The 11,309-nt window shown below is 39.0% G+C and overlaps 1 protein-coding gene across 1 annotated transcript; it reads right to left on the minus strand.

The window, feature by feature from the left end:
* WISP3 (WNT1 inducible signaling pathway protein 3) lies at nucleotides 1-9,731 on the minus strand. The gene is made up of 4 exons (XM_006879030.1): nucleotides 9,441-9,731; nucleotides 5,934-6,176; nucleotides 2,546-2,739; nucleotides 1-309 (listed from the first exon to the last, which is right to left on the minus strand). The coding sequence occupies exons 2-4, from the start codon at nucleotides 5,938-5,940 to the stop codon at nucleotides 28-30; spliced, it is 483 nt and encodes a 160-aa protein (XP_006879092.1). The 5' UTR covers nucleotides 5,941-6,176; nucleotides 9,441-9,731; the 3' UTR covers nucleotides 1-27.
* Between the last annotated feature and the right edge of the window lie 1,578 nt (nucleotides 9,732-11,309).

Consider the following 11,309-nt stretch of genomic DNA (forward strand, 5'->3'; position numbering starts at 1 on the left):
ACTAACTTTTCTGCCATGTGAATATGTTTATAAAATCTTGAGCTCAGAAAACATATCTCCTGGGTCTCTGCAATTTCTCTGACATACACAAGATGTTATCCACAGCATCTTCCATTTAAATGATCCTTCCTTTGGACAATCAAATTGAATAGTAATCATTTTAGACTTATTAGGGATGCAGCATCTCTTATCCAGGCATATTCCACAGAAAGTTGGTTTGTAATTCTGAGTACTTGAGCATCCAGAAAAGAAAAATTTCTCAGCTTTGGAGAGTTGGAAAGTAGGTTGGCATGTTCTTCCTTTAGGGATCTACAAAAATTTAAAAACTAATGTCATTCTTTAAATTTCATTATAGGAGTACAAAAATGATACTATAGAATATTCTTTTTAGAATGTTCTATCACACACAGATACTTATGTCAAGTATATTAATAATAATTCCACTTTAGAGGCTTCCAGCACTCTCTTCTACCTTTAAAATTCTGTCCACACAACAGTTTGTCCTCCCTGTTCTTGCTTCACTGTATTATAGAACTCACTCTCCAATGGTTTTGACTATCCTTTTACTCAGTCCCACAATCAGCACAAACTTACTTAATTTGTTTAATATCAGGAGCATATCCTGTTACATGTTTCTATTCCTAAGACTTAATAAATTCCTTAATGCATTTCAAGACAGTTTTGGGTAAATAGATATATTTGTGTTGTTGATTGCCATCGAGTCAAGCGTGACTTGTAGTGACTCTATGAACAAAAGACTTAATGCCTTTTATAACTATTGTCATTTCTCCAAGTTCATAGTTTCCCAGGGGCATCTGGTTTAGGAAGTGGATGCCACTCCTGCTTCCAAACCTGTTTTACAGCTGGAAGCTCCACCAAACATTGTCCACATTGGGAAGCCATTCTGCTATTTGATACCCCAATGGTACAGGGATCAGCATCCTAGCAACCAAGGTTACTTCATACTCCACATTGACAAAGAGTGATATACAAGTGAAAGAGTGTTCCTCCAGATATGACAGCACTAGTTTCACTTAGCAGTGGTTAAGTGTCATCAAGTCAAATATGACTAAGAGTAAGTTATGAACTACCATCATTTCTGGAAGTTTAGAGTATCCAGAGGCATCTAGTTTAGGAAGTGGATGCCACTTCTGCTTCCCAGCATAAATCAATCTGGAGGCTCATCCAAACACTGTACATAATGGGTAACCATTATGGAATTTGACATGTCTATGGAACAGTGAGCAGCATCACAGCAACACCAAGTTCAGTTCAGCAAATAGACAAAAGATTGCTGTGTCATTCAAGAAATAATCCTTTGAAAATGAATAAATTTGGCTGGAGGGCCACAGGCCCAAAGGCCTGGCAGGGTTTTAAAGCTAACGCCTTTGAGCAAACTTCCACCCTAGGCAAAGGCTCAACACATCAAACACAACCCCCCAAAAACACACAACCCTAAAAACTTTACTTGCCCATCAGGAACGCCATCCACAAGCAGCAAAAAGCCACAAACTCCCAGAGTGGAGTCTCCAGGCCCCTGCCAGCATCCCCCTCCCCTCCCCCAGCAGGATTTTAAAGCTGTCGCCTTTGAGCAGACTTCCACCCTAGGCAAAGGATATATTAATCCTTTTAAAATTGAATTGTCAACTTGTTAATATAAGAAAGGAGCTTGAGAATAAGAAGAGTTTTATAGCATTTCTAAAACTATTTGGACAGTCATATTATCTACTTCTAGATATAGGAACAACTGGAGTGTTACCTATCAATCTTGGCATATTTTATCATAGCCCTTTTGCAAAGTTACTGTCTCAAGGAGATTTTTCTAAATGGTGTAGTCCTACTCCAAGTTAGTAATATATAACTAAGATTGGAAATATTACTCTGATATTCATAATGTACATGTTGTAAGGAGAGACCGGTCCTTGGAGAGGGACATCATGCTTGGGAGGGTGGAGACAGCACAGGAGGGGAAGGCCCTCTATGAGGTGGATTGATTCAAGAACTGGGGTAATTGGGATGGGTGTGTCGGAGACAGTGCAATTGGCACAGGACAGAGCAGAGTTTAGGGCTGTTGTACATAGGGTCGCTATGAGTTGCAAGCGACTCGATGGCACATAACAACAACAACTGCTATTAATTATGATGTAGCAACCAAATGTTTTACTCATTGCTTTGACTCTAGTATAAAAAATTAATATAGGAAAACTAAACCTGAAAAGGGGTGACAGGGAATAAAATTCAGGGTGAGAAACCACAACAAACCAGCCATATCTAAATGTACATTGCTAAACGGTCTAGAACCAACAGATGAATTTTTTATCTTTCCTTGGTTAAAGTATTTCCTTCTGATTAGGAGTCAGTGCAATGACATGCAACAATAGATTAAATGATTACTATCCAATTTCCCCTTAAATAGTTGACTTTAAGACTTAAAATGCATTGTATTTTTATGGGAACCAAAAATGAACCCTAACTCTCCCTCCAAAGCTTGCACACACATTCCAACAGTTTTTCAATACTGAATTCTACACTAAATCGTATTTACCTTAACTACTTTTGATACATTAATGTTGCAAGGCTGAATGTAGCACAGTCTTTTCTCTTTCCTCATTTCACACTGGCTGTTTTCATTGGTTACTCTGGTAGATATTCCCATCCCACATGTTCTGGAGCAAGGTGTCCATTTGGTTGCCTGCACAAGACAATTCCTTTTCCAAATTAGTGGGAGATTCCTGTAAGCTAAAACAGGGGTAAATAAATACATACAGGGGCATTTATATGTGTTTGTGTAGACAGGGTTTTTAAAACATCAAGTTGAATAGTTTTATATAACTCAGTAAAATTTGTCTTACTTGTCATGCTATATATCATTTTTTCCCCCCCACCACTCCAAATCACCTTTCAACCAAATTTCATTGTTACATTTTTTAGGAGGAATATCACTTTGAAAAGCAATAGATTTACCCCTCTGCTGCTTTGAATACTAAACCTAAGCTTATGTTTTGATTGGTAACTGCCTTTTTCCTAGTTCATGCCTCACTCCTGATATGATTTCCAATAAACATTGACATAGATGTTAATAGGATTAGGAATTGCAAGATACTAGTACGGATGTTGTGATCATAATATTACATTTCAAATGTGAAACATGAACATAATGAAAATTATATGTGGGAAATAAACATATAATTAGGACCAGTTATTGTTTAAATCTAATCTTTTAGAAAATTCTTTAAAGAGGTAAAATTACACTAAACTAGATAATCATTATACACTAAGTCATTGCAAATGTGTATTCTATTTCATTCATTCAGTTCATTGTCACATGGTCTATAACAGTGGGCTCATACTCCCTCTGTAGGCTAGCTTTTCCAGAGCACTTATAAAAAGAGATAGAGATGGATGAATAGTTGCATTTGTGGCTGGGTGGTGGGATGGATGGACAGATAAATGAACAGAGCCTCTTCACTGCCTGCTGCTTAGGAGAAATGAGAGGCAGAGGGGTGAACAATGAGAATATGAAGAGGGCATAGCAATTCTATCTTCATAGAAAACCTTGAAGTGCTTGTCATTCTACCAATGAATGATTCAGGTCCATGACACATCTTAAGTAAATACATATTTTCTTAACTGTTCTACTGTTTCATTACAATTTCTTGAAGTCAATGTGCATCCCCATGTGGATGATTTGGAAGTAAGGTTGTGATTTGGGTCTGAGTTGAACATAGCAAAATTTTGGATATATTATTTTAAAATCTTCACCTAATAGTCTAAATAGGCCAAGAGGGGGAAGGCCTTCCTGAAGGGAAGGCTTTGTCATTTTGAATTTTGCATTATCCTGGAGTAAAATGGCAATCCTTTCTGTTTTATTATAGTAATATCTTGAAATTGCATATACAAGTGAAACATGAAGGGACCTTTAAGTAGACAACAGCTTGAAAACCTTAATATTAAAAGCATAGTAAAAGCCTGTCACACATCTGGGGGGAAAATAAAGGTAAATGAGATTATTAACACTGTGAGTAATCCCAATTAAAGTTAAGCCAGGGGTAGGAATTTGCTTAACATTCATTAGAAAGTAAAAAACTAGAAGACAGGTTTTAAAAGTATAACTTCAGAGTTCTGTGAACTTTGGGGAAGGCATGGAACAGCCCACCCTTCTTCATTAGAGCAAGTGGCTGATATAAACTGCTAGCCTTTTGGTTAGCAGCCCAAATGCTATGTCCATTGCCTCCAGGAGCAATGAGCATAATGTCACTAAAGACAGAAAGACACCATTACAAACAGCAACAAAAACCTGCAAGTGGATAGATAGACAGACTTCCAGGACTACCCAAATGGGCAAGTGAAGGGGTCTGCACCCATGATCAGGCATTGTTTAGCAAATAATAGTTTGTGCTGCAAATATATCCAGGTAGATAGATAGATATAGCCAGTGGGGCAAATTACATAAACTTCTTCACTATAACCAAAGACCCTGAGGGAATGCATCACTGATCATGCAGCCTCAGGGGACATGGAGGTGAAGTGGCATAACATAGTCCACAAGCTCTACACTGGTGAGCAGTGACAGAACTTCAAAGCTTATGTGAGACCATGTAATTTGTAACCACTGGTTTCTCCTTGTCTGGAATAAAGAAGAGTGAAAAAAATCAGTTATGGAAAAATCAGTCTATAGCAACAATAGAGCTTATGAACCTGTTCACTTCCATGACTCCTCAGACGAGAAGAGATGGTGCCCAGCTACCACTGCCAAGCACTGTGAAAGATCGCAGCAGAAGGTCCTGGAGAGAGTGGGAGATGAATGTAAAACAAGACTCAAACTCACAGTCATGACTGGGTCCTACAGAGACTGGTAGAACTCCTGCGACTATGACCCTTAAACACCCTTTGGATGTGGAATTGAGTGTACAGATGTGGCACAATTTGCAGCCTAACAATAGATCTATGAGGCGAACAGTAGCACCAGGGGGGTTCTCAGCCCTTAAAACACTCAACCAAATAGGATCACAATGGCAGCATTCATCCAAGGATAAAAGGTGGAAGGGAGAAGATGCAGGGATAAATGGAACCATAGAGAGCTAAGGGGAAAGTGATATTATGTGAGGATTGCCCTCAATGCTATAAAAATATGAATGAATGGAATAGCAATCTGTTCAGTAAACTTTCACTGAAACCACAGTAAATTTTTTTAATCTTAGCTCATCTGTGAGTCCTTCCTCATCTGTACATAATTTGCTGACATTTTTGAAGCTTCTGTCCCCAAAATACCTGGGCTCTCTTTAGCACAAACAACATTACAAAGTTTATGGATATATTTAACTGTACATTGCCTGGTGTTCAAGATGAGTCATAGTCTCATTTCATATCTCTGAGTGTGTTTAAGTATGACCTACTTTAAAGTGAGTGTGTGTGTGTGCATGTGTAATTATGGAGAGAGAGATATTGGTTTTTATTGAGCTTTATTTTTCTAAGTGAGAAAAACTAGAAACACTATTTACATGTTCAAATGTAGCATTCTACAAATAATGATATTTAATCAGTAGCTTTCAATATCCTGTTTATATCATATGGAAAAATTACCTTTGAAAATGTTTAAAATTGAGTGGATTATACACATTATATAAATATACAAACAAAAGTTTTTCAGGTAAACAATACTTAGTCAATTTTCCTGAGAAGAGGTTGACTGGGTATGAACAGAGGTCGTGAAGTTTAGAATTTTCCTGACCTAGTAGTCTTTTGAAAACTGGAATATTACAGAAGGGAAGGAGAAAAAACGCCAAACAAAACCCCTTACTTTTCCACTTCAGACCCCTAGAATGGACTTGATGGAGGAAGACGGCTCACTTTAAACTAAATTGCACTTATGATATAAAGGAACATAAAGGAAAACAAAGTCTCATGAAAAACACAGCTGTTCTGATGAGTACCTGGCATGGTTTTATAGCTTGTCGAGAGCTGCCTTTGCCGTGGTCCTGGATCACAGTGTGAGTGATCATTGTTCTTTTCACTTGGAGACTCAGAGCAGCGACTGTTAGTCAGCTTTGGTATGAACAGAGGTGTGCATCCAATCACCCCATTCACACAGAGGCAGCTAAACAAGGGATTGGGCTGGAACACTTGGCCATTGTGATAATGCACCCTGTTGAGTTCACACCCAACAGCTACAAGATCTGAAAAGAGAAAAGCAAAATCACTAAGGAGTCAAAATTTGTGATAGTTTAGATTTCCAATTGGAATTCTTAGAGATAATAGGCAACTCCTTGGTGTTGCCAAAGAAACTGATGTCATTATTAAATGTTATTGAGTTGTTTCCAACTCATAGCAACCGTATACACAACAGAACAAAATTTCCTGGTTCTTTGCCATCCTCACAAATTCTGCTATGTTTCCATCTGTTGTTCTTGCCACTGTGGCAATTCATGTAGTTGAGGGGATTTCTCTCTTTTTTTTTGACCCTCTAACAGCTTCAGTTTCCTTGGCTCCACAATCAACACTCTAGGTACCAGCTGCCGGGAAATCAAAACATGAATTGCCTTGGGAAAGTCTGCTGTCAGGGACCTATCCAGAGTACTGAAGAGCAATGATGTGAGTCTGAAAATTAACTTATGCCTGATCCAGGCCATAGTCTTCACAGTTACTTGCTATGCATCAGAAAGTTGGACAATGACTAGAGATGATAGAAGGAGAATTGATGTCTTTGAGCTGTGGTGCTGGAGTATTGAATATACTATGGACTGCAAGGTGAACAAACAAGTTCATCCTGGAGAGGGTGAAACAAGGCTGCTCCTTGGAGGAAAGGATTTTGAAGCTCTATCTGACATACTTTGGACATATTGCAAGAAGGGACCAGTCCTTGGAGAGGGATGTCATGCTTGGGAGGGTGGAGGGACAGCACAAAAGAGGAAGTCCCTGGAAGAGATGGATTGACTCAGTGACTGAGATAAAGGGGGTAGGTGTGTCAGAGGCAACAAGGTTGGCTCAGGATAGAATAGGGCATCGCAAGCAACTTGAAGGCACATAACAACAACTAGCAAGGGTGATGCCCTTCTCCAGAAATTGGTCCCTCCTCATTGTATGTCCAAAGTGCAAGAAATAAATATCATCCTCACTTCTAAGATGCATTCTGGTTGAACTTATTCCAAGACAGATATGCTCATTGATAATCCACAGTTTATCTAACAAGGTTCATTGTTCTTCTGGTAGTCCAAGGTATATTTTAGCATTGTTCAACAGCAAAATTCAAATCTATTACTTCTTCAGTGTTCTTTAGCTTTAACTTGCATAAAATTCAATTATTTTCTCTGGCTTGCATCAGATATACATTGTTCCTCAAAAAGACATCTTCAGTCCGAATAAAATGAAACAGTTGACAACTTCAATACTTTCTCAGTTTATTATTAGAACGTTGCTTATTTGGCCAGTTATGAAAGTATTGTTTTATATTGCAGTATAATCCATACTGAGTGCTTTAGTCTTTTATTTTCATCAATATATGTTTCAAGTCCTCTTCACTTTCAGCAAGCAAACTTGTGTCATATTGTGTATATATAATATTAAGTTAGGCTGCATTTATAACCTCCTATCTGGATTGGTTCCAACTCTGTAGTACACAATCAGTCAGACTTAAAAGATGTGCTGTCAGTCCATGCTCACAAGCAAGCTTAGACTTTGCTACTGAATGGCTACACTGCCCACTGCATGAATATCTCCCTACCCTTGTTGTTGTGTATTGAGCTGGAACCGATCCATAGCTGACCCTCCAGCAGTTTTCAGAGGCAGTGAATCACAGGGGCATTGAATGATCATCCGGCTCCCATGGAGCAGGTGGTGGATTTGAACCATGAACCTCTGCATTAGTAGCACAATTCTTCTGAAGTTTGAAAAAAAAAAATCATAATCTGTCTTAGAAGAAGTAGAATTAGAGCACATCTTAGACGCAAGGGTGGTGAGACTTCACCTCATATTCTTCAGGCATGTTGTCAGCAGGAGCCAGACCCTAAAGAAGGACATCATGACTGCAAAAGTGAAGAGGTCAGTAAAAGAGAGGGAGGCTCTCAATGAGATAGACTACCACAAAGATTGCAACAATGGGCTTAACCAAAACAGAGAGTATGAGCAAGGCATTGCACCAGGCAGGGTCTCATTCGGTCTCACACAGGGTTGCTGTGAAGTGGAGCCCACTCTAAACCAACAATCAATAACATGATGGCACCTTGAATTATTACTGTCATTATATTATTAGTGCTGTTGGCATAAATGATCCGAATCACTCTCCAGAGTTTACTCATAAAACGAACGGTTTAGTGATTTTGAGGCCACCCGTCTCTTTTTTCACAAAATTATTATAGCAAAAAATACAGCAACTCAATAGTTAGTTGAGAACACTGAGATGAAAATGGTATATCTGAATACTAAGTTATCATACTAAAATTTGGAGAAAAATTAGTTCACATTTACGAAAAGAACTAAATTCAGATTGATTTTCACAGTGGTAACAAAACCTCACTTTTAAGCACTTTCCCATTCCCTAGCATTAAAATCAATTGCCTATGAAAAACTTCAAAATCCCTTAAAATACAGTAGAAATGATAGAAGTTTCTGAACGTGTGGTAATAGCTAATTTCATATGGTGTGCAACATTATGGAAAGTATCCTATGAAAGCTGTAAACCCAAGTTATACTTGATGTCAGTTTAAAGACTTAGGTGTCTTTAACTAATCCAAGCCATGCTTTCTCCCCCAATTACTTGCTATGTATCTGAAATTTGGACAGTGATTAAGATGACAGAAGTCTCAATGTCTTTGAGTTGTGGTGTTGAAGAGGAGTACTGACCATGCAAAGGACTGACAAAAGAACAAACTGGTCCGTCCTGGAGGAAGTGTGACCTGGGTGCTCCTTAGAGGCAAGGATGGTGAAACTCTCTGGCTAACACACTTTGGACATGTTGTTAAAATGGATCAAACCTTGCAGAAGAGCATAATGCTTGTTTGAAAGGTGGTGGGTTCATAAAATAGAGGAAGACCCTTAACAAGACAGATTGATATACAACAAAATTATGGACTGACATGGTGACTGTAATAATAGAATCAAGTGTAGGAAGCCTTCAACCAGGTGGATAGACACAGTGACTGCAGCAATGGGTTTGAGGATGTCAGAGATTGTGAGGATGGCACAGTATTGGAGAGGGTTCAGATCCATTGCTCATAGGGTCACTATTAGTCATTTTGACAGCACATACCAACAACAATATATCAGAAATGGTGAAAATTGCACATGATAGGGCAAGGTTCATAGAGCTGCTATGAGTCACAGTACATAGTCAAAGGCATATAACAAGAGGGGGTGATCATTCCAAATTAGCAATTGTGAGAGTTGAGGTGGGGAAAAATTGTCTAGATGTAACTTTACCAACAGATCCAAAAGAATATACTTACATGCACAGACTCCAAACTCGTACCTAGGCCTGTCTGCAGAATAGTCACAGTACAGCCCTTTGTGTGGGTCGCAGAGATCAGCTTCATTGCAGATGTCCCCTGGTTGCTTGGCACATATTTTACAGCATCCACAGCCATCCCTCACCAAACTCACTCCAGGAGGACATCTGGGCTTCTGATAAGGACATTTACAGGGCCAGTGACAAAACTGCTTACGCTGATGGACTTCCGGTACTTCTCCAGGGTTTCCTTCAGATGTAATGCCCAAACTCCCAGTGCCCTGTGCCCTGCAGCAGAGCTTCAGAATAAAAGTAATATTAGAAGTAATTTCTTAAACTATTCTAGCAGTTCTTATAAGATTATAATACTTCCCCAAACCAGGCAGAAAACAGTGTGGTAAACCAGCAGAATACCAAGAATCTGTACCCTGAGCAAATAGCCTGAGAAACTGGACTACATAAAAAAGAATGTGACTTCAAAATTGGAGAAAGACTCAATAACAATCATCAATACACAGATGACACACCTGTGCTTGCTGAAATGAAGAAGAGTTGGAGCATGTATGGATGAAGAACAAAGAATATAAGTGTGGATTACACCTTATCCAAAAGAAAGCAGAACTGTCATAACTTGACCAATAGGTAACATCATGATGAATGAAGAAAAGTTGTCAAAGATTACATTTTTAAAAAAATTTTTTTTTAAAAAATCCCTTTTTCTTAAAGACACAACCAATGTCCATGGAAACAGTAGTTAAGAAAGCAGATGACATACTGCATTGAGTAAAACTGCTGCAAGGACCTCATTTAAAATGCTAAAGAGCAAGGATGTGACTTTGAGAACTAAAGTGTACCTGATGAAGGTTTTTTCAATAATTTCATATGCATATGAAAGCTAGACAATGAATAAAAAAGGCTAAAGAACTGATGCCTTTAAATTGTAATGTTGACAAAAAATGTTGGATACATCATGTTGTTGTTGTTGTTGTTGTTAGGTGCCATCAAGTAGAGTACAACTCATAGCGACCCTATGAACAAAAGATCTGAAACCCGTCCTGTCCTGCACCATCCTCACACTCCCAGACACACAAGAGCCCACTGCAGCAGTCACCTTGTTAATCCACCTGGTTGAGGGTTTCCTCTCCTTCAATAACCCTCCACCATTCCCAACATCATGTCCCTCTCCAAGGAATAGCAACTCCTATCAATATGTCCAAAGTATATGAGGCAAAGCATCATCGTTCTTGCCTCCAAAGAGCACGTTGGCTGCACCCTCTCCAAAACATATCTATTTGTTTTATTGGCCATCCATGGGATATTCAGTGCTCTTCTCCAACACCACAGCTCAAAGGCATAAATTCTTTTTCTGTCATCCTTAGTCATTGTCCAGGCCTCGGATGCACAGCTAGCAATTGGAATCAGATGCACCTTAGTCCTCAAACTGACGCGTCATGGAAGAACTGCAGCCAGAAGGCTCCTTGGAGGTGAGATGAGGTGACTTAGTCTCACATACTTTGAGTATGTTCACAGGAAGTGCAAATCCCTGGAAAAGGACATTATATTTGGTAGAACAGAGCAGCAAAAAGGAAGGTCCTCAGTGAGATGGATTGGAACAGTGGGTGCAACAATATGCATAAGCACAGCAGTTATTAATAGTACAGAGCTTGGCAGTGTTTGTTCTGTTGTACAGAGGGGTACTTTGAGTTGGATACATTTTCTCTAACAACATCAACAACATTTTGGCACAATTGCTCACTCATTCCTTCTTAAACTCTTAAGCTTCTCTTGGTTTGGCCTCCAAGGCATCACTTTTTCTTCTACTATCTCATTGCATTCCTTCTCAATGTCAACAATACACTTCCTTAATCAT

Source organism: Elephantulus edwardii, unplaced genomic scaffold, assembly GCF_000299155.1.
Source record: "Elephantulus edwardii isolate Elephantulus edwardi_28Jun2011 unplaced genomic scaffold, EleEdw1.0 scaffold00002, whole genome shotgun sequence".
Taxonomy (NCBI): domain Eukaryota; kingdom Metazoa; phylum Chordata; class Mammalia; order Macroscelidea; family Macroscelididae; genus Elephantulus; species Elephantulus edwardii.